This window comes from Antennarius striatus, chromosome 22, assembly GCF_040054535.1.
Source record: "Antennarius striatus isolate MH-2024 chromosome 22, ASM4005453v1, whole genome shotgun sequence".
Taxonomy (NCBI): domain Eukaryota; kingdom Metazoa; phylum Chordata; class Actinopteri; order Lophiiformes; family Antennariidae; genus Antennarius; species Antennarius striatus.
Genome location: NC_090797.1, coordinates 13776703 through 13800082, shown reverse-complemented (window position 1 = coordinate 13800082; position 23380 = coordinate 13776703). Strand labels below are relative to the sequence as shown.

The window sequence follows — 23380 nt, the reverse complement described above, 5'->3', positions numbered from 1 at the left end:
ATTCAATTTTTGGCTTTTATGTTTCAAAATTAATAATTAAATAACCACTCGTTTCTCATGTCTTGATATCCAGACCCTGGAACAGAAATCAAATTACCAAAGATTCATATATCCTTCTGTTGTTTGCCCTCATTTTGCTTTACCAAAACATTTGAAAATCTGCCTCTCTTTGTCAACCTACTCTACCAAGTTATTAAAGTCAGCTATGCTCAACTGCTTCTCACACAATTTAAATAGTTCCTTTTATTTAAGGTAGAGGTATTAAACTGAATGTACATGTCAACAAGTTTTTATGTTACCTAATGAAATATAGATATACCTCTATTAACTCATTATTGTTTGAGGGTTAGAGGTCAGGCTCAGCCACAAACAAAGCTGGGTTTAGATAGATAGATAGATAGATAGATAGATAGATAGATAGATAGATAGATAGATAGATAGATAGATAGATAGATAGATAGATAGATAGATAGATAGATAGATAGATAGATAGATAGATAGATAGATAGATAGATAGATAGATACTTTATTAATCCCGGAGGAAATGGTATATATCCACTGCTCAGGCATTACATAACGAATAATACTGGATAAACAACCTAACCATTGTATTCGATCTGTATAAAAACTTTTCATTGCCTTTTTAAATGGGTTTTAATAAATAAATAAATACATTTACAAACAAACTTTATAAAAAATCTTCACAAAATATTTTTATTGGTGTTGTGGTATATTGTTGGATGGTTTATTAGAAATACTTATTTAATGCTAAGACCTTTAAAATGTGACTACCAGTACAAAAATGTGAGAATAGAATATTTAAAGATGAGAGTCCCGCACTGCCGCATAAGTCCGCACTCCACTGCGCCATGCCCGCTGCGCTGCGCTGCGCCTGGAGCCGACGCGCGTCCACACTTCAGCTCTACTGCGCACTCTCGTAGCACCGTCGCCATTTTGATTTGAAAAATATGACTGAGTTTTTCCTGCTTTGCATGCTAAACTTAGCCCCGCGTTTGAATTACTTTGTGTGTGAGTACGAATCATACACTGTGTATGTATAATAGGTGTTGCTATTAGTGTCAAGCAAACATTAATGGTGGGGAAGTGTTCATTTGATGGACTTCTAGACCACATTTGACTAACGTTAGCCAAGTTGAGCTAGCTAACAGTAGCCTGTGCTGTCTCCGACTGACCGTCTTCAAAACAAACCACTATTAGCTCACAGGCTAACGTGTGTTAGCTGACAGCTAGGTGATAGTTAGCTGTATAGGTTGTGACTTAGTAGCAGTCAGTTTGACGAAAAACCCAGCCAGTAATATAACACAGACAGAAGGGATACCAACGGATTTCTAATCAAAGGTACGTTTCTGACGGGAGGAACATCACGTCTTTGTGACATTTTCTAGCGTTAGCATCCATATCCAACGTTAACTTCATCGACAAAGTTGAACCCAAGTTGTGGAGCTACGGTAGCTGCTAACCGCTCGGTACGTGTTAACTGTGAGTAGCTAATTAGCTTACATGCTAATCAGAGAAAAGGAGGAACTAATGTAGACGTTAGCTAAAATGTTTGCTAACTTGATATATTGGTGTGTGTGTGTGTGTGTGTGTGTGTGTGTCTGAAAATATTGTTAATTAATATTCAGTTCGAAACAAATTATTTTTTTAATCGAATAACTTTGACAAAGCAAAATGTTTAGCTGTTTTATCAGTCAACGCTAGTTATCATAAAATAGTCGCTGAGCTGTAGTTTCATTGAGTTGTGTATAAACATATAAATAACACAACTCTGATCTATGTTGTCTATTTAACTATCGAGACGAGTTAAGTAGTTAACTAAGGAGTGTCCTGCTGTCCGGAGTTGGGTAAGACAAACTACCGTGTGCTGTAAACTTGACGAAACACCGTTTATGTTAATGTGTACAGAGACTTTCGATGGTTAAAACACTCTTTTGTGGATTAAGTGTGCTTTCATGAAGTCGTTTTTTTTGTCTTGTGTAGTGTTTGCTAGCGGTGTGTTCGGTGCGCTGGTGAAGTAAACAGAAATCTGAGCTTCTGCTACAAGTCAGTGGGTGTTCGACTCACGCCAAGGCAACGGCGGCTCGGTTTACAGCTCTGTAGCTGCTCATCAGTGTCTCCTTCATTGTTAGACGTGTTAATGAATGGAGATCCACATACCTAACAAATATTACAGCACTCCTAGGTATCTGTAGCAGTCTTAGATGCGTACAAAACAGCTTTTAAAAGTCCAAAGCGATGGGTTATTTTCTTTCTAGCCTGACCAAAGTTAATCAGTAAGGGGATTTGATTTAGCACCTTTATCTCAGTGCTTTTGTGGAAGACTGCTTTGTTTACATATAGAAATCGCTGTTTTTCACCCACCTTTAACTTCAGTGCATTTAAGTACATGTAAGCAGAAAGAAGCTGTGTAAAACTGATTATTTAGTTAGTCCTCTAAAAAGTTCAGTTATAGACTTGGTTTGCAATTTAATGATTGCACTGGCTGTCTTATATAACTTAATATATATTCATTTGCCATCATTTTCAACTGGACTCACAGACTTCAAGTAACGTAGAACTCAAGAATGTACAAGTGCAGTTTCTTTTAGCTAAACTTCATTACTTTTTAACGAGCCTAATTAAAACATTTTTGACTTGCATCTCTTCATATATGCTCTTTATGTGCCATTGTTCCTCTTTTCGTTGTCTGTTAACTGCCAGTAGGTTGTTTTGTTGAGGTTGCCTCTGGTGAGTTCTATTTTCGATGTAAAGTCAAGCATTTGCTTTCCTGCTCCGTGTCCATGGGGAGCGTTCAACGGGTTATTATTGCACTTGTGTACTCTGTAAATGTATGCCAGATGGGCGCTGCAGCTGCACCATGTGCAAAGAAGGGCTCTCCTCCTGAAAAAAAGGAAAAGAAAACGGTGGAATCACTTATATTTCCTCCTTCAGTCTTATTTCTATGATGAACTCTTGATAGCGTGTTGCTCCTAGACACACGCTGACTCGAACAAAGCTAGAAGATGTGTTTTTTTTGGGTGTTTTTTGTTTTTTTGATGATGAACTACCACTGTAACCACATAAGGAAAAACACATCTACCAAACTCGCATGATCACAAAAGCATTAAACAGTCATTCTCCATCTTTTAGGATGTGTTTTACATTTGCCACAATCTCATAACGGGTTTCTAAAAATCTCCGTGGTGCAGATGACACACGAGAAGTTGATGTTGACTAAAAGTTGAGCAATTGACTGAATGAAATAAGAGGTTCACAAAATACACCGAGTATGAAGCATGTCATTGCCTTCCTCCTGATGAATGTCGCTGTTGTGTTCACACCACATGGATACAGGCATGCGAATCATAATTACATTTGTTGCTCGGGTGCTTTACGTTGTTATCACTTAAGAGACGACCCAGTACAACAAATGTGGGTCTTCAGTCCGTGATTCTATGTTTTACTCACTATAAACTTTAGAACTTTGATGTTCCCAAACATGATTTCAAATAACTTCAGTTACATTTCATCCATTGTGTTAAACTGACACCTGATGTCTTGGAATTTAATAAGAGATTGAGTCCATCACACAATTTCTTTGTTGAACCTGTATATGTTTTTTCTTGCTTTACTCACATTTCTCTGCAACTTATATTTTGATCCCTGTTTTCTTATTTAGAATACTTTTTTTTTTAAAAAGTTCAACAAAACACACGTCATTTTGATCATCTCACTCGTACATGCCTGTTTAAGTAAAATACAAAGTAAAAGAACCAGTTTAAACAAAACAGGACTTGCTGCCCTTTGAATCAAAGATCAGTAAAGATCAATCAATACTTTTTATTTTACAAAATGTTTGTTTGCTGTGATTGAAGTAATTTTTAGCCATTTGTCATCTCTGAATGGTGATAAATTGTTTTTCTTTAAGTATTTAACTTTCCCCTTGATGCCTGTGAGACTTTATTTGCAGCCTTATGAGAACGTTCACAATCTAATTTGACACGAGAACATTTTCATAATCTTTTGAAACATATGTCATCATCTACACATTCAGCTTTTTTGCAATTAATATTGTGCCTGAATATTAACAAGGTTGTTTCTTCCTGAATGTTCTTGCACAGTAGATGAATAATGTCTGCTTTTCTTCTGTGTTGCAGGTTATGGTGAGCTTCTCCGCGTCTCATCTCCTAAAGAGGCCTGCCTGTTAAGAGGAGACCCATGCTGATAAATGCCAGGCCTCACCACACTTTCTGTCGTCTGCACAAACGCAAATGCCTGCCTGTCCGTGGGGGAGGTCTGATTAAAGTTATCCACATTTCATCCACTGGTATGTGTGAGCGCTTTGCTGTGTGACATTAACATCTGACATATTTGATTTCTGCTTGATATGTGACAACATTTACCTGCACTATAATATATACAATTGTCCTTGTTGTAGATAAATAGCTTTACTAAATGATCATGTATATAATTGAGTTGTAAGGCCTGGTGAACATTTGTGATTTTGACTGTTAGAATAATTATTTGACTTCATGAATTAACTCTCAGGTATGTCACAACATCAGGTTTATCCTCTGTTACCGAGTCCTTCCTCAATCTCACTCATTTTGATAATGTTTGGGTGTCCTTTAGGGCTGCAACATGTATGATAACCTTTATGGAAATACCTCTGTTTGATGATATTATTATTATTGTTAATAGTGCTAGTAGTAGTTATTGCCAGATGTAAATGGCTCATAAAAGAAACAAACACTGATTGAATCATGAAAGTTTCTGAAGTAATTTTCGGACAACTTGAAAACGTCTCTACAGAGAAACACTTGTGTGTGAGTCTCAATCTGCCACCGTTTCAGGATTAAATTAACCAATTGATTTCCATCATTTTAGTACCTGTAGTCCTGGGAATTATTTTTAACATGCTTATTTATTAACATTACAGTCATGAATCAGTCACATACTGTGGTCTGACAGCGGGATGATGTTGGTAAAAAATGGGTTAACAAGTTGGTCCCTCCACATTCTTTACAACTGAGAAACTGTCATTGAAAACAAATTCTTGCTGGTTTTTCAAATATCAGATGTTTTACTGTTACGTTGGAAATTTTTTAAAAATTATTCTATATGGTGTTAAATCATGAGAGTGCTATTTGCTCCGTACCACATGCATAAATCAAGCAGAAAGGAGGTTTACTCTTTCATTAAAATCCAAACAGTTTGTTGTCTGCTGGTGTTGCTACTGCAATTTTCCAGTAGTGTTTTCTCTGAAGTCCTTATCAGACCAAAGTGTTCTGCGTTAGTTAACATAAATTGAAATATTGTGTATTAATGTAATTCCAATAATTGTGATTTTAACACATTGTTTAAGCAACAGGCTGCTTTTCTTTGGTAAGTTGTACGGGGTGTAATTTGTTTGGATTCCAGGTATTATCGGTTAATCTTCTCGTCGACATTCTCTTTTCATTTTTCTCTCCCACTTAAACACCCACTCTTCTCTTTCCTTTTATACCTGTCATTTTCCTGCCCACTGCTGTCCCCCTGTCACCCGCTGCTTCCCTGTGACCCAGGGCTGTGTCCCCCGTCCCAGCGGCCATCATGTTTTGGAAGTTCGACCTGCACACCACCTCCCACATTGACCAGCTGCTGGACAGGGAAGACGTGACGCTGAGAGAGCTGATGGAGGAGGACGATGTCCTGCAGGAGTGCAAAGCCCAAAACCGTCGGCTGCTTCTCTTCCTCTCCCAGGATCACTGCATGCAGGAGCTGGTCAGCCTCATCACCACGGAGCCCCCCGCCGACCTGGAGGAGAGGAGCCGCTTTAAGTGAGAAATGCAGACAGGGACTAGTGGCAGGTTTCTGATTGGTCCACAGTGTGTGCTAGCATTAGTGCAACTGTGTGTGTGTGTGTGTTTATACTCACTGTATGGTGTCTTGTATTCCAATAGGATTTGATACTTTTGAGATGTATGGAACTTTTTTAAACATATTGAGTGCTCAGATCTTCAAACATCTTGGTTTTTTTTTTGTATCAGGTTTCCCAACATAGCCTGTGAGCTCCTGACATCAGATGTGTCCATTATAAACGATAAGCTGGGCGCGGATGAGTCTCTCCTTGAGATGCTCTATCACTTCCTGGAGCAGGACCCGCCCCTCAACCCGCTATTGGCCAGCTTCTTCAGCAAAACCATCGGCAATCTCATTGCTAGGAAAACTGAACAGGTGTGCTAAGAAAGATCACGGCTGAGGCAACCATTTGATTCCACTTCCAACCTTTGTTTTTTCATAGAAAAACCGGCATTTAGCACAAAAGAACAGTGTGATGTTTTGGAATCCAGCGATGCTAAAGGTCACATGTTACCCCGTAATTGAGCACTGTGTTTTGTTTTTCAGGTTATTACTTTTCTGAAGAAAAAGGAAGGCTTCATTGGTCTGGTGCTGAAACATATTGATGCTTCTGCTATGATGGACCTGCTGCTTCGCCTCATCAGTTGTGTGGAGCCTGCCCCCTTGAGACAGGAGGTCCTACATGTAAGTTATTGATCAGTATATCAATTGAATCAGGATTGGAATCACGCTGAGCAGTAGCTACACAAAAAAGATAAAATCTTAAATAAGTTCTTAAATGAGCCAATAATCAGTGTAAGTTTTCAGGGTAGACGATTCTTTGAATTGTTTCAGCCGTAATGAACGTCTGACAAGTTGAGAGTGGCCTTTAATATACCTCCCATTGTTTTTCCCCCAGTGGCTGAATGAAGAGAAGTTGGTACAAAGGCTCACAGAACTGATCCATACTGGTAAAGATGAGGAGGTGAGTGTTGCTGCTGGACGTTGAGCTGTCGTCGTGTTGTCATGGTGATTTGTTTCTGTACACATTATGGCACGGACACTCATCTGTTAATTCCGATTGATGTTTCAGAGACAATCAAACGCATCCCAAACGCTTTGTGACGTCATCCGCCTTAGTCGAGACCAGGCCAATCAGATGCAAGAGAACACGGAGGCCGACCCACTATTGGCTGTTCTAGAGTCGTAAGTTTATCATACCTGTTGATTTGAACATTTTAAGAACTTCCTCCAGACCAGTCGGGTTTGGTGACCCATCTGTCCTGCTGTGATCAGCGCCGCCAGATAAACAGGTGTTTGTTTTCATCATGGTCAGGATGGGCTCCACTGCGTTGGTGTGTGTGCTCTGACATGCCCACACAAGCAGGGTGTGTACACATATTGAAACACTCCTGTGCTGTTGTTACACCAGATTTACAAATCTCTCATTCGGGTGGAGTCCTTCAAGTCTGAGGTCATCGTTTGTCTCCAAACACATGTTTGACACACATTGATTTTTGTGTTGCTTCGTGTTCAGCCTGGTTTTACACACCTTTCTACAGATTCCGATGCTTCAGCTTTACCTTAGCAGACAAGTTGGACAGGTTTGCTGAGAAGAGAACACTTTTTTTTTTATATGTCAGATTTTCCCCTAAATGAACATTTATTTTTCAGACAGGAGAGTGTAGCAGGACTCCTCAAGAACATGTTTGAGGGCGAGAGGAGTGAGGCCTCAATCGTTAACGGAACTCAAGTGCTACTTACCTTGCTGGAGACCAGGAGGTCTGGGTGAGTCCGGGTCTCTTCAGGGTTCAACCTTCATGATCCGACAGCAAAGTGAATGCGGTTCATCTGCATTTTGATCCTCATTCTGTTGCATTATAACTTTGACTTGTTTTTGCTCTTAAATGTGTCAAGAAAGTAGTGGAAATATTTATGATGACACCGTCACTAATAGTTTGATCATTTCAGTTGAGTTAAGAAATAAATTGATGGATATCAAAAATTTCAACATCAGAATGTCAAACTAAAAAAAAAAATTCTGAAAACTTCTACCAATACATGAAGGGTAGAAATGTAAACAGAAACACTTTTTGTCTTGTGCCCTCCAGGTTGGAAGGGCTGATGGATCTGTATTCTCAGGGTTATGAAAGGTCTTACACTGTCAACAGCAGTATTTTAAATGCCATTGAGCCCCATTTAAAGGACTTTCAGCAGCTTCTTCTGGACCCCCCCAAGGTAATTCACATGTAAAGCATATGTATACTCCAGATAAACTAGTACCTCGAGACACAAGCTCGACATACGAGTGTTTTGAGTTATGAGCCGTCGCTCTGTCCACATTTTTGTTCGACATACAAGCAAAAATCCGAGTTTCAGCTTAGACCATATCATTGTTTATGTAACTTTGCCTGTGTATAATTAATTATACATATGAAAAGTTTGCATGTCTATTGGTTGATTAAAAAAATGTTTTTTCTTCATAATGTAGAGGTTTTTTTTACAAGGCTGAGACAGATTAAAATTATTATAGTATATTTTATATGGGGAAATGTTTGATCTGTGTGCTCAGTCACAGAAGGTATTAAACATATTATTTCAAGGTTATGCTATATAAGTTGATAGACGCTATAATCTATAACAAGTATTTCATTCATTTTTTCTAAAGCTGTTTTTTGTCTTACACGCACATTCATTAAAACATTCCTTTCCCTGATGGTGAATAAACTCTTGAACCAGTAACACAAGTCCGCAGTTCAGTTACAGCATCGCAGCTTGTGTTTGGATGTCAAAACAAAAGCATTTTGGCTGACATGCGCTTCTCATTTCCTCTGTAGAAAAGTGCAATATTGACAACCGTAGGTGTTCTCGAGCAACCGTTGGGGAACGCCCGCCTTCATGTGGCCCGGCTGGTGGCCGCCCTGCTGCAGACATGTGACCCCAGCATCTGCCAGGAGCTCTGTAATCTTTCCACCATGGATTTACTACTGGTGGGTTAATCCTGACTTGACTCAACATTTCAAACTCCGATTTTTAATTATCGAGCACATAGTGAGAAAAACCTGCTCATGTATATATATATATATATATATATATTTTTTTTTTATTTTTTTTTTTTTAACAAAAGTGCCTTCCTGCGTTATGTTTTTGGTGATGTATGTGAAATAGAAAATAAAAAAGTTGCATCAGGTTTACACGAGGTAGGACGTGAGGTGGGAGCAGAGATGACCTTATCACACCTCCTGACCAAAGAGCAGTGGGTGTGCTTTATTTGGAGGAGGTCGTACACATACATCAAGCTTTGTGTTGAGTTCACCAAAACCTCCATTCCTGCCCTCGTGTAACAACATGTAGGGACAGAACGTAGGACTTACAAGGGTGGAGACGGATTTATGGCAGGACTTCATCGGATCTATTCAACTTAAATCATTCTATTTATTTTCACAACTCGATGCAGTCAACACTAATATCTAATGGAGATCTGAACCATCAGTGAGCAAAGAAACCTCAAGAGAGGCTTAGATCTCTTCACGGCATCATTAATAGTTAATCAATCAGTTGTATTGGTTGTTGTAGGAGATAAATGTGCTCTGGAATGATGTCGAGCTGTTTTATTGCCCTAGAAGCACCAACTACAGATACATGTACTACTGAATGCTGTCCTTAATTGCTGTTTATTCTCATGAAACCATATGTGACACTTTTCGAATCCTCTAAACCTGAGTATCAAATATTTTCTGAATTGCATAACATTTCAAGGGAAACGTCAGCCTCTTCTTTCGTCCGTGGGGAAGACAAAAGAGTTGCTACGCTGGGGTTTTCCTGCCCTCTAGTGTTTTAGTTAGAAATGATCCTTTTGATGGTGGCATCATATTTTAATTTAGTCCAGTTCTGTGTTGATATTTAGTGGAAACAGTTGATCCAGCTGCTTACTCCTCTTTGAACAGCCTCCAACAGTCCTGCTGTTGTTTGACTGTACTTCCTCTTAGTTCAGATGCTCATGAACAGACTCATCTGCTGCATGTCGCTGTCTTTGCTTTACTTTTCTCTCTGAATAGGATCTGTTCTTCAAATACTCCTGGAACAACTTTTTGCACTTCCAAGTGGAGCTGTGTGTTGCAGCTATCTTGAACCATCCTTCCTCAGAGGAGCGACCCGGCCCAGGCCTCCAGAACCACGATGGGAAGCCTGCAGCCCTGAACCCTGAGGCGCAGGGGGAGACCGTGGAGACAGGCGGGACCAGTGAGCCACAGACCTCCGTCCACAATGCCCTTGTGGCACATGTAGGTGGCCAGGGTTGCATTCTGTGTTGTTGCTGTTTGTCGTTTGTTTCTACGCTTACCTTGGTTCTGTGTCACATTGAACCCTCAGCTCTTCCAGAAGTGTAAACTTGTACAAAGGATCCTTGATGCCTGGGAGGAGAACGAGAAAATACAGTAAGATCACCTTCACTCCAATCCCAAATTTCCCTTTTCATGTTCATGTTGTAGTTGTGACATCCAATGCCTGATTAAAACAATATACGTTTCGTTTCCAATGTAAAGCTAACTGTTTCTCATGTTTCTGTCAATGCTAGGGCTGAGGGTGGCACCAGGAGAGGCAACATGGGTCACCTGACCAGGATTTCCAACATGGTCGTCCTGAACCTGGAGAAAGGCCCAGTACAGGCCCAGATCGCTGACCTCATCAAAGGTAATCACGCACTGTCACAGGAAGTCCTTCTTGTGACCGAGGAGTCAGTGAAAAGGATTTTTCTTGTTTTCGCAGAGCTTCCAGAAGACTGCAGAGGACGCTGGGAGAGCTTCGTGGACGAGACCCTGAGAGAGACCAACAGAAGAAACACGGTGGAGCTGGTGAGAGTCTGTTCAGTGTCAGAGCAGCTGTTCCCGCGGCTCCGCTAGTTCCATGTCTCCTTTTGTTGTGACATCAAAAAATACAGGTAGACCTCGAGTCAAGTCGTTCTCAATTATACATCAGTTTTTAAAAAAAACAACCTGACATTGAAAATGAGTCAAGTTTGACATTTTACTCCACTTAACATCAGTCCACAAATATTGGAATTATAAAATCACCAGTAAACCATTAAAAGCAAATAATATATATAACATAAAAATATAATATTAGCCTGTAGCAACCCCCGTTAGCCACAATGTGGAATAAGCTGTTGAAGACAAGACAATCACGTTTTTTTCTGTAGTATATTAAAAAATAAAATTTGTAAGCTTCAAGTAGATTCATATTAACCAAATATTTTATTCATGAAATACATTCATAAATAAAGTTCAGTATTGTCAGTTTAGCTTGGAGAGTAGCTGATTCGACGTAAACTGAGGTCTACCTGTAACATAGACCTCAATGATTGCCTCTAGACCAGGGATGTCAAAGTCAAATACACAGAGGGCCAAGAAACAAATATGCTTCAAGCCGTTCAATCAATTGAACTCGTTAAATGTTCATTAAAACATGTTAAAATGATTGCACATATAGTCTTGAACCAATACCTAACATTGTATATTATTTATTAAATTAATAAAACAATACTTTTAAAGGCTCCGTCAGTAATTTCCAATGAAAACATTTTTCAACAGGCACACAGACAAAAATGAACTTCCTTCAATGAAAAATCATGTCTTTCTCTGTGTGTTTCTGAGATGTTTGATGGTGCCTTATTAGATTATATTCTTTCAATCCAGCCAAACTTTCTTCACACAAGACACACAGGTTTGCATTTTACCTCGGTGAAAATGTCCTCTGACTCCCACCAAGCTTGAAACCCCCTGTTCTCAGTGCTCATCTTCCGTTTAGCCATGTTTTTTGAAGAGAGGGGTAGTTCATTTCTGCTCTGATGGCTTATGAGTAATGAACCGAGGCCTGCTTGCTACCTCTGGACCAACCACCTGCAGGGCAGATTGATGGGGTCGGGTGCACTGCCATATGGGTGGCAGTGACAACAGGGGGTCGTTGAATGTCACCTCACTGATGGGGAAAGAGCCGGAGCTTGTGTTGGAGGTGGAGCGTTACCAGTAGGATCTGGTGCGGCTTACCTCCACGCATAGCCTCGGTTCTGGAACCAAACTCCTGAATAGGGCTTGGACCTTGTTTTACTCCGGAGTTGCGTCAGGCTTGAGGTGCAGGGTGGGTGTGGGCATACTCACAAGCCCCCGGCTGAGCGCTGCTGTGTTGGAGTTTAGCCTGGTGGATGAGAGGGTCGCCTCCTTACGCCTTAAGGCTGTGGGAGGGAAAACTCTGACTGTTGTTTGTGGGTATCCATCAAAAAGCAGCTCGGATTTTTCGGCCTTCTTGGGGTCCCTAAGTGGGGGTCCTTCATGGGATCCCTTTAGAGGACTCCTTTGTTCACCTGGGGGACTTTAATGCACACGTTAGCAATGATGGAGACACCTGGAAGGGTGTGATTGGGAGGAATGGCCTCCCTGATCTAAACCCGAGCGGTGTTATGTTGTTGGACGTCTGTGGTAGTCATAGATTGTTCATAACTAACACCATGTTCAAACACAAGGATGCTCATAAGTGTACCTGGTATCAGAGTACCCTGGGTCGGAGGTCAATGATCGATCTTGTGATCGTATCATCTGACCTTCGACCGTGTGTGCTGGACACTCGGGTGAAGAGAGGGGCAGAGCTGTCAACTGATCACCATGTGGTGATGAGTTGAGTCTGTTGGCAGAGGAAACCTTTGGATAGACCTGGTAAGCCCAAACGAGTAGTGCGGGTGAACTGGGAACGTCTGGAGGAGGACTCGGTCCGCGAGGCCTTCAATTCACATCTCCGAAGGAGCTTCTCGTGCATCCCTGTGGAGGCTGGGGGCATCGAACCTGAATGGTTGATTTTCAAAGCTTCCATTGCTGAAGCTGCAGCTGAGAGCTGTGGTCTTAAAGTCTTGGGTGCCTCAAGGGGCAGCAACCCTCGAACACCGTGGTGGACCCTGGTGGTCAGGGAAGCTGTCCGACTGAGGAAGGAGGCATTCAGGGGTATGTTCCCCAAGGATACTCACTGTCCCTGGGGACAGTTGCAGGGTACCGACAGGCCAAAAGGACTACAGCCTTGGCTGTGATGGAGGCAAAACAGAGGGTGTGGGAGGAGTTCGAAGAGGCCACGGAGAAGTACTATCAGACGGCACCTCAGGAGGGGGAAACGGGGGACCATCCAAGCTGTATACGGGAAGGATTGGACACTGTTGACCTCGACTGAGGAGGTTGTCGGTCGGTGGAAGGAACACTTTGAGGAACTCCTGAATCCAACTACCCCATCTGACCTGTCCTCTGTTGCAGAGGCAGAGCTGGAGGATGATGGGGGATTCGAGTCAATCTCTCTGGGCGAAGTCACCGAGATAATTAAACAACTTCACGGTGGCAAAGCCCCGGGTGTTGATGAGATTCACCCAGAAATGCTGAAGGCTCTGGGTGTTGAGGAGCTGTCATGGATGACACGCCTCTTTAACATCACGTGGAAGTCTGGGACAGTGCTGAAAGAGTGGCAGACTGGGGTGGTGGTTCCTCTTTTTAAAAAATGGGGGACCAGAGGGTGTGTGCCAAATACAGGGGCATCACACTCCTCAGCTTCCCTGGGAAAGTTTACTCTGAGGTGCTGGAAAGGAGAGACCGACTGATTGGGGCGGAACAATGTGGATTCTGATCTGTTGGTGAACCAATGGACCAGCTCTTTACTCTCGCAGGGATCCTAGAGGGGGCTTGGGAGTAGCCCATCCAGTCTGTGTTTTGTGGACTTGGAGAAGGCGTATGATTGGGTGATTGGGTCCCTAGGGATATACTGTGGGAGGTACTGCGGGAGTATGGGGTGAGGGGGCCTCTCCTCAGCGCCTTCCAATCCCTGTAAGCCCAAAGTGAGAGCTGCGTTCGGGTTCTCTGCAGTAAGTCAGACTTGTTCCGAGTAGCTGTTGGCCTTCGCCAGGGCTGCGCTTTATCACCAATTCTGTTTGTGATCTTCATGGACAGGATATCGAGGCGTAGTCGTGGTGAGGAGGGTTTACAGTTCGATGGGCTGAGGATTGCATCGCTGCTTTTTGCAGATGATGTGGTCCTGTTTGCGTCATCGACCTGTGACCTGCAGCACTCACTGGTCCGGTTTTGCAGCTGAGTGCCAAACCGGACCAGCACCTCCAAATCTGAGTGGGGAATGAGGTCCTCCGACAAGTGAAGGAGTCTAAGTATCTTGGGGTCTTGTTCCAAGTGAGGGAACAATGGAACGTCAGATTGGACGGAGAATTGGGGCAGCAGGAGCGGTATTGCAGTCGCTTTACTGAAGTATTGTCACAAATAGGGAGCTAAGCCGAGAGGCAAAGCTCTCCATCTACCGTACAATCTTCGTTCCTACCCTCACCTTTGGTCGTGAGCGATGGGTCATGACCGAAAGAACGAGATCGCGGATACAAGCAGCAGAAACGTGTTCTGAGGCGGATAGCTGGTGTCTCCCTTAGAGATAAGGTGAGAAACACTGCTGTTCGCTAGGGTCTCAGAGTAAAGCCGCTGCTCCTTCACGTGGAAAGGAGTCAGTTGAGGTGGTTTGGGCATCTGGAGTGGATCCCTCTGGTGCGCCTCCCCAGGGAGGTGTTCCTGGAACATCCAGCTGGGAGGAGACCTCGGGGCAGACTCAGGACCAGGTGGAGGGATTATATCTCAACACTGGCCAGTGATCCCAACGCCTTGGGATCCCCCAGTCAGATCTGGTGGATGTGGCTGGGGAAAGGGAAGTTTGGGGCTCCCTGTTGAAGCTGCTTTCCTACTTTCATAGATCAAAGTTAGTGCTTTGATCTATGGTCTTACTCACACTGGCCATCTCCCTCGTCTTACTCTTATTCGGTTCCTGAGTCGACAAAAGTTGAAATTTGACCTTGACTTAGTTTTCCCAAGGTCAAGGTCATCATCTTATTTCCATCCCCTTTGCTGCCCGAGTAATGTGCCGTTTGTTTCATCTTTCTGTAACGGTTAAGATATTTGGTGGACTAACGAATGCACGGACGGACACACAAACACTGACAGTTAAAACATATCACTGCTTTGAAGCATGATGTAATTAAATAGATAATATAGATAGATAAATAGATAATTCATTTGCGGGTCGGATTTGTGTTTGAGATCTTGTGGTGACCAACAGAACTTTATTCTTCTTGGGTACAACTTTTCTAGATTCTGTGTTTTCTGTAGACCAGGTCCATGGTCCAGTCTGATCTTTGAGCGTGTTAAGTCAGAGAAACGGTTTTGAACGTTTCACTTCACAAAAGTATTGTGTGTATAAACATCTAGGGCTTTATTGTATTCTATATTCCACAGGTCAGGTTGACCTCGGACAGATAAGAGCCTACGCTCCGTTACTCTTAAGTTTCCTCTTCTATCTCCAGTCAGTGTTCACTAGTGGAACAGTTCGTCACGTGTACCCGTGTCCTCCTGCAGGTCAGCACCCACAACATGCATTCGTCCAGCGAGGATGACGACATGGAGAGCCCCTTCCCCAACGACCTGTCTCTGCAGCAGGTAGGGATGACTTGTCACCACCGTCGCTTCTTCTTGTCACCCTCCTTTAGTCGTATAACATCACAGTAAAAAAAACGCTCTTCTCCCAGGCCTTCTCTGACTACCAGATCCAACAGATGACTGCCAACTTTGTGGATCAGTTTGGATTCAACGACGAGGAGTTCAGCGAGCATGACGAGAATATCAAGTCAGTGGTTCAAGCCTTGAATGAAGGATTTGCTCCACTGCTTCAGTATTTGTGTTTTAGTCTCTTTACCTTACAGGATGTGGACTAACAGCTTTTCTTCTTTCCTCAGTGCCACATTTGACCGAATTGCTGAAATAAATTTCAACCTAGATGCTGATGATAATAGTGTAAGTGTAGCTGCTGTAATGTCCCAGCTCCTTCAGTTGTTACTGGGATGTGAACAGAAGACCTGCTGCTCTTTGTGTCCCGCAGCTGCTGCTGTTGAGAGTTTTGGTGAATTGTTTGAGACTTGTCTGTCTGCTCATAGGCCAATGCAGCTGCATTCGAAGCCTGTTGTAAAGAGAGAATACACCAGTTTGATGATGCTGAAGAAGATGAGGACATCTGGGAGGAGAAGGAGATGAACTATGCAACACATGCTAAATCTAGAACAAGGTAAACCTTGTGATTGTTTCTAGTTTATACCTGCTTTCTTTTGGTACAGCTGACTTTTTGTTTTTCTGTTGGTCCTATTGTTTCATTTCAACTCGTGCTCCTCGTCTTTCAGGTTTGGAGTCTCACAAACCTCAGATGGATGCTCCAGAAGCAGCATGGAGAACGGAGGCAGGGAACGGGACCGGAGCTCTGAATCTGACGAGGATGAAGAGTCTGAGCAGAACAGATCAGATTCAGGTAGTGTGGGAGGAAGGAAGTCATGGTGTTTGTGTGTATGTGTGTGAAGCTCTTGTCTTAGTTTGAAAAGGTTTTTTTTGTGTTTGCAGGTCCAGGCTGGACGGCGACCTTCAGGGACTCAAGAGGAACTGCAGCGTCCCAAACCCCAGCAGGGTGGGAGAGCTCACATGTGAGTGGGCCAGAGGCGCAGGAAACCGGCTGGGCCAACTTCACTGAGTTCCAGCCTTTCTCCGGGTGAGAAAAACAGTTACTCCAAAATGGATGGAGGAAGATTGTTTTTATGTTTGTCACTGAGTGATCCTCTTTAAAAATCAGTCTCAAGACTATCGCTGAAAGGTCAATGTTTCAAAACAGGAACTTATTCTGTGAACCAAGTTGTGACACATTTTGTGTCTTCATGTCCTCCAGTACAGAGACTGATCTGAGGTGCAGCTCTCCTGTGGACACGAGCAGCGCCGTCACAGTCCAACAAGCCAAACAGAACTGCGACAAGAGTGGTGAGTTCACCTTGAAACCCGCCGCGCTTCCTTAGAGACACCTAACCGACTTACTGCTTTTGTTGTCAGCAGATGCTAGCGCCGGCGCCTCGCCAGCAGCAGAAGCAAACAAAGCCCCCCTGGTGGCGTCGGACAGCAGCTCCTCCGGGGGGTCGGACAGCGAGGAAGACGACAAAAGTGCCACCGGCGCTCCCGGCGTACCCGGCAACAAGACGGCTGACCTCAGCAGGTGTGTGGGCGGGATGTTTGTGTTCTGGTCCAATCAGAGGCCACGTGTCATTTAAATGTCATAACTACTCCAAATACTAAAGTAATGTAATTACTACTCTAAATACTAAAGTACTTATTCCCTCAGACTGACCAGGAACAATTACAGGACATTAAAACAACACAGAATAAATAAAATACTGTAGTACCGTAATAAAACCTAACTTTAGACTCCAACCTCTGGAAACCTGACTCTCTGAGATGCTCGCAGAAAAAAACAAAATATAACAAAGAGGGGAAGACGAGTGTTGAGGCTGCGCGGTGCTGCCCCTGCGAGGGTTGTGGCTGAAAGCGGAACTACAGCAGTCAGATATGGAGGTGTGCGTTTGTTCATATCTTGAGGACTTCCTGTACAGCAGCATATGTTCTACCAAACAGGTCACATGACGACACCTTTTTATTTTCACTGCTGCGTGAATTCTAATGTTTGACATGTTTTAAGGCACTTTAATGGAATCAGCTGAAGCAGAACAGCGAGTTGTTGCCATTAGAAACGACGCAGCGCCTCCTGTAGCGTCAAGTTTTTCAGATGCTGTAGCTTGAATGCAGCCAACAGGCTAACGGGTCGATGGGAGTGATGACGGTGTGTGTGTGTGTGTGTCCCCAGCAGTGAGGAGAATCCGCTGCCTCTGGAGAAACTGTCTCTGTCAGATCCTCCCAAAGCGTCAGAAGCGCCGCCGCCCCCTGAGGATTCGCCTGAAACCACGCAGACTGACAGGAAGTAAGTGTCTCGTCGACGCCGTCCAGGTTCTGATCACGACTGAAACCGTTTCAAGTCGTTCTGAACGAATCTGACGCATCGTCCACAAAAACATCATAGGAAAAGTTTTGTCCTTCATGACGTTAAAGAATCTTTGGATTATTTGGCCGCAGATTAAAAATTACACAGATTGTGATGACTCAGCAGTCGTGAGCGGAGGGTAAGCTACAGGTAGCGCTATCTCGTTTATCTCACACACAGGAAACACTCCTCCTCTGTTTCAGTGTGTACGTGATCCTTTCCTGTGTCTCCCCCCACAGAGAGGAAACGCCTCCACCCCAGGAAGTGTCGGTCAACGGGCCGGTCTGAGCGCCGGCGTCGCCGTCAAGAGACGTCGCCGCCGCCGACTGTCAGCCTCCTCCAGAGTGACTCTCCTACATAACCTCACTGCAGCTACGGTGTTTTTACTGAATCACTCTGCCCCGTTATTGGACCTGGACACTGCCAATCAACACCGACGACGAGGCGACGGACCGTGTAAAAAAAACAAAACAAAACAAAGAAAAAAGACAAGAAGAAATCCGACAGACCGACCGGAGGAGCGCAGAGGAATCCTCTTCTAAGCCTTCGTTTCCGATGTTGCACACAAAAAGTGCGGTTTTAATGTAGCAGCGATCTTTGAAACGAATCGGAGGGGAGGGAGGGGGCGGACATCATCATCGTTTATTTTTTTATGTCCTCGAAGATTTCTCTCCTGCTTGTTCAAAGCTGTTGGAATCCCCCGACGTGAGGGAGGAGACGCCCCTGAACGGATAGCACAGGCTAAACTTTTATCGATGCCTCAACAATGAATCCTTTTTTTTTTTTTTCCCTCTCTCAAGCTTAAGAAAAAGCACTTATGCAGCCATTTACTGTACGTTATAGCACAAATGTAAGTGTCCAAACCTCATCTCTGCTGGCCGTCTCGTCTGTCTGCTCACACACATCACATCCGTTATTTTTTTTTGTTTTTTTGTTGAGGAAACACCTTTTTTTGGCGAACATCTCCAGGTTTCTGAATGTGTTGGAAGTGCTTCAGGAGGAGGAAGAGGAGGATGAACAGAGCTCCAATAGTATTACTGTCTCTTTGCTCATGTGCAATAATAGCCATTTTTATTTAAGAAAATGAAAATCAGCGTATCTTTTAAAAAAAAAAAATCAATCTAGCATCAGAAAAACTCATTTTGGCAAATTCATTTGGATAAATAATCTAAACTTGATCTCAGATTTTTAAATTCCTCTCTAGTGCATGTTGAAGCGGTTCTGTTGACCTAGCTAGTGAGCTCAGACCTTCTGATTGTATTGACCTTTAAGTTCTTATTGCTATTTCTCTTAAATCAACGCAACGTTATCTACCTATATCCAAATATTATCCACATTTAAAAGTAATTTTTACAAGCGATCTTGAGATTACTGTGGTCCGTTCCTTTCTCTCTCTTGCCCCCCATCCCCCCCATCTGTCCCCCTCTCCCCCCTCCTCTGAGCACTCGTTCACAGGGCAGAGGGGCATCTGGAGTGACGCTGCCGGGTTTGTCTTTATTCATTTCTCTGAGCAGCAGGTTGGACACAGGACAGCTGGAGGTTGTTCAGAGCTGCTGGCTTCTGGTGAACCTCCTGAAATCATCCAGCAGTGATCGGGTTCTTCGATCAGGTTCTTCGATCGTCGTTCAACAAATAAATTATAGTGTCTGGTTTGACCGTATTAACACCAGAAACTCGGCTTTTGCTCCTCTTGGTTGTTTGTCTCGCCTTCGGTCGCCTCTCGGGTGTCGCTGAGGAACCTTCATCTCCGTTTGCGTGAGGTCACTGGATTCTGAGGGTTAAAACCTGAATGTCGTAGCTTCTGTGCAGCTCCATGGCAACCAGAGTAGGCCGCCGGTTCTCCGAGAAACCTTCAGCTCTGTTATGATGGAGCATCGGATGTGCGTTCGTCAGGTGGAGATGATGTCTCCGGATGCGACACCTGGCTCTAAATATTTGCTAACATGCTAATAAGGTCGATAAAACAACAAGTGATGGCTGGAAACCAGCTAAGGATCATATCCTGCAGCTCTCTGGCGGGTGGGGTTCCATTTAGCTGATCGCTCTGCTGACTGCTGCCATGAGAATCCAGGAACAGAATCACTAAAACGTCTTTCTCATGTCGTCTCCATTTACAGGTGATTTTTTTTTTTCCTTTTCAAATACAAGAATGAAAAGAAATCCTCCAGGATTTTGTTGGCATTTGCCGAGTCCAGGGCTCAAACCTGGATTCACACCCCCCACACCCCCAAAAAAGGTCAATCATTGTCTCCTCGCCCCCTCCTGTTGGACAGACAGCTGTCCAGCTGTCGGCCTGCAGTTTGATCCTGATCACAGGACGATGGGAACTTGTTTAAAACACCAGATGACGCTTCTGGAGGCTTGGATTTCTTCATGTAGTTTCGCTTTGGTTGGATAAACAAGCCCCCCCCCATCTGTTTCAGGATCTAGTTCAGCAACGTTTGTTGGGAAGACTTTGAAATGTTTTATGCATTATTACAATATTTCACCCATTTTTTGGGGGGGTGGGGGGAGAGAAGATTGCATTTTTTTGGGTGAATTGTTCCTTTACGTCCCAGCTACAGGAGCGCCCCATGAAGAACATTTCTAAATGCTTTATTTCTACTGTAGCGGATATTTTGCAAACATCTAGACAAAATAAAAAAATGTGTGTTATCTGACGTGAAACTAATCATTCTACACCAACACAGAGCAACATTTAAACCCATATTTATTTGGATTCTAAAAAACCTAGAAGGACTTGATTTTGACAACATGACCGGCTCAGAGTCATTCCTAATAAAAAAAAAAAAGAAAAAAAAAAATAAATACAAAGGATCATGTTGTGTTTTGATGCAGAGGACGACAAAAAATGAGTAAACTGGACTGAAACTGGGGTGGAGTCTTCATGCGGGTGGGTTCTGGCCGTCCCTTCAGTCCGTCTGATACAGAACCGCAGATTTTTGGAGACCTATCTGGGAACACACCGCTCTTCCGGAACATCTTGAATAATGTGAATAATGTTGGTTTTCGTTGCATATTTCACATTCTAACCCCTGTGACTTTAAAAGCTCTTTCCTTCAGTGTCTCAAACTTTAGACAAGTCCTCATCTTTAGTCTTTCAGCAGAACGCCGCAGCCACTCAGACGTTCTATGGATTGGTAATAATGAGTTTTCATTCAGTGTGAAATGTTTCCTATGCGACCGCAGCAGAACCCAGCACCAGGAAGACTTCATAATGTTTGAAATTTCTTGTGAGTGTAACCTTCGTCCAGAGCGTCCCAACACTGTGTGTGTGTGTGTGTGTGTGTGTGTGTTGAGTCGTCCCAGAGGCCTCGTCTTCCACTAACAGACCGTTACACTCCACAGTAAGTAACCACGTTTACAAAAAAAAAAAAGACATTGATGGTTTACTTGTACATTTAAAAAAAAGCATTAGTCACATTAATACAGAAATAAACAAATGGCACATTGAATTCCTAATTTAAAAAATAAAGTGGTGCTTGAGGAACTTTCTTACTGAGGACAAGTTAAATAAATTACTACCATAAACGTTACATACAAATCTGGAGTAGTATATACAAAAAAAGTTATTAGACACAAAAAAAATCTACAATATCAAATTTTATGTTCAACAAAGACAGCAGTAGACCTTATCTTACAAAGCAGGGCTGAGTGTGTGTGTGTGTGTGTGTGTGGTAGACAGGACAGGAATACACACCAGGCGACACGTCAACCAGACAGAGCTTGAACTAAAGCATGCTGGGAAATGGAGGCTGTGGGAGGTGGCCAGTGAGTCGTGCTAACTTTACCTTCACCGCCTTAAGGGGAACGCGATGGAAAAATACTGGATGATTTTGTAAAAAAACCAAAAAAAAAACAATAATGCTGACAAAATTCGTTATCCTGCAACTAAGAGATATTAAAGATTTTATCCGGCTGAGAGTTGAAACATTCCAAATTAACTTCAACGGAGCAGAAAGTATTTAAACGTCTCAATCGGGGATCCTCAAACTTGTCAGTTTTTTTTTCTGATGAGGTAAAAGTCAACAAAAAGTTTGTGGGTAAAACAAACAAATCTATCAGATTATTCAAAATATGAAGTCATGCTTTCATGTCTTTTGCATAATTACATATTTTAAAATAAAGCACTTTTAATTATAATTTTAAGAATTTGAAGCAGAAGTGCATCAACGTCCACTAGATGGCGGCCTTCGGCATAGCTGGTCACCTCTTTAGCTTTAGTGGCTAACAGCACAGCTAACAGTGGGCGGAGCCTGTTCGTCTCAGAGGACGGAAGCAGGCGAGGGACAAACAGCTTCGAGTCTGTTTTAGATCTTGAGGGAAAGTTAAAATCTTTCTGGATATTTTATCCTTTTAAACATGAATACTGTCATGAAATGTTAATCAATAAAAACCTGGATTGATTTTTTTTTCTTCAGATTATTGGGTTTAAATGCTAATCCCCCAGGTTATTTCACTCCAGGAACTAACAGGCCATACGTCGGACTGGGAGACATGCTTTTCAAATAATTTCCACACATATTTATTACAGTTTTGTCAGAAAAGACTTTGACTTCTTCAAACCGATTGGAGGAGGTGAGAGCAGCGTTAGCATGACCCAACGATATGTCACCACACATGGGTGGAAAAAACACCTGAATTTCCTTTGGACCAACATCCAGTTTCTGACACTTGGAGCTCAAAGTGATGAGTCACCACCAAAAAACTGCAGTGTCACCAGTGCACACCGCGATAGACCAACAGATTTGTACTGAAATCCCTCCTGTTTCCTTCTGAGCGTCACTAGTGGTTGTTGGGGGATTGAAACACAGCGGAGGACCGGAGCAGCGAGGGAAGTGTTATCTACTTTTGTAAACACTCTCAGTCAGAGTTGAGGGACTCGCTCACACTCGTGGGGGGGGGGGGACTCGCTCACACTCCTGACGGACTGATCTTCCTGGTTTGATCTCTACGACTGCTTCTCGTCTTTCACAGTAAGTCGCCGTCGCCTGCGGAGGACGGGCGACGACCGTTGATCTCTTTCTGGTAAAAATTTAAAATTGTGGAAAACAAAAAAACAAAACAAAAAAAGGAACAACAGGAATCCTTCATGAACCGTTGAGGGCCCCCCCACACACACACACACAAGTCCGTCTGCCCCCCTCCCAGCTGGAGAGGCACGGGGATCCTCAGGTTTGTGTTCAAAGTTGGAGGGTCTGGAAAGATCTTCATGCTGGTCCGAGCTGCGGGACGCCTCACGCTTTAATACGCGTCGTGTGGCTGACAGGGCGAGGGGGGGGCGGGATGGGGGGGCGAGAGGCTGCGGTTACTTGGTGAGATGACAGCGAGTGGTTCTTCAGAGACGTTTTGTTTTTTTTCATATTTTTCTTACTTTTATAACAAAAACACAGAAACGTGACGTGACGCTAACGGTCCAATCCCAGCCAACGGAGCAGAGCTCTTGGGAGCCCCTCCCCTTCTCCGTCCAGCCGGGACCAATCGGCAGAGACGTCCTTCGGGTCTCCCTTAGGCGTCTCTAGGCGTCCGACAGGCAGCTCTGAACGCTGTCCATCCACAGCTGGGCGTTCAGGCTGTCCTGGGCGCAGAAGTTGTACACTCGTTTGGTCGTCTTGAGCTGGAGGAGAACAGGAAGTGGATTAGACGC

General features: G+C 43.4%; 2 protein-coding genes across 9 annotated transcripts in view; one reads left to right on the top strand and one right to left on the bottom strand.

Annotated features, from left to right (window-relative positions):
• The first annotated feature begins 954 nt into the window (after positions 1 to 954).
• On the top strand, positions 955 to 21356 carry ppp6r2a (protein phosphatase 6, regulatory subunit 2a). 4 transcript variants are annotated; one of them, XM_068307175.1, is made up of 24 exons: positions 955 to 1359; positions 4158 to 4327; positions 5565 to 5819; positions 6030 to 6216; positions 6388 to 6525; positions 6740 to 6805; positions 6914 to 7026; positions 7495 to 7608; positions 7932 to 8058; positions 8658 to 8810; positions 9879 to 10103; positions 10192 to 10256; positions 10397 to 10512; positions 10588 to 10673; positions 15249 to 15329; positions 15419 to 15516; positions 15626 to 15683; positions 15824 to 15951; positions 16064 to 16188; positions 16278 to 16422; positions 16597 to 16685; positions 16758 to 16914; positions 17563 to 17673; positions 17973 to 21356. In XM_068307175.1, the coding sequence occupies exons 3-24, from the start codon at positions 5593 to 5595 to the stop codon at positions 18019 to 18021; spliced, it is 2658 nt and encodes an 885-aa protein (XP_068163276.1). In that variant the 5' UTR covers positions 955 to 1359; positions 4158 to 4327; positions 5565 to 5592; the 3' UTR covers positions 18022 to 21356. The 4 variants fall into 4 exon arrangements, with proteins under 4 accessions (XP_068163276.1, XP_068163274.1, XP_068163275.1 ...); XM_068307173.1 differs by having other exon boundaries at positions 17560 to 17673; XM_068307174.1 differs by having other exon boundaries at positions 16755 to 16914.
• Positions 21106 to 23380, bottom strand: part of sbf1 (SET binding factor 1) — a 43828-nt gene continuing 41553 nt past the window's right edge. For all 5 annotated transcript variants that reach the window (XM_068307167.1, XM_068307169.1, XM_068307168.1 and 2 more), the window contains one exon: positions 21106 to 23350. In XM_068307167.1, coding sequence (XP_068163268.1) covers positions 23252 to 23350 — 99 coding nt within the window. In that variant the 3' untranslated portion in view covers positions 21106 to 23251. The remainder of the gene's footprint in view (positions 23351 to 23380) is intronic.

What these genes read in the sequence shown, in the direction of transcription:
- ppp6r2a (XM_068307172.1), top strand. Translation starts at nt 5,593, where the DNA reads ATGTTTTGGAAGTTCGACCTGCACACCACCTCCCACATTGACCAGCTG. An exon ending in GAGGAGAGGAGCCGCTTTAA is followed by an intron (nt 5,820 to 6,029) that starts GTGAGAAATGCA and finishes TTTTTGTATCAG; the next exon opens with GTTTCCCAACATAGCCTGTG. An exon ending in ACAGAACTGCGACAAGAGTG is followed by an intron (nt 16,686 to 16,754) that starts GTGAGTTCACCT and finishes TTTTGTTGTCAG; the next exon opens with CAGATGCTAGCGCCGGCGCC.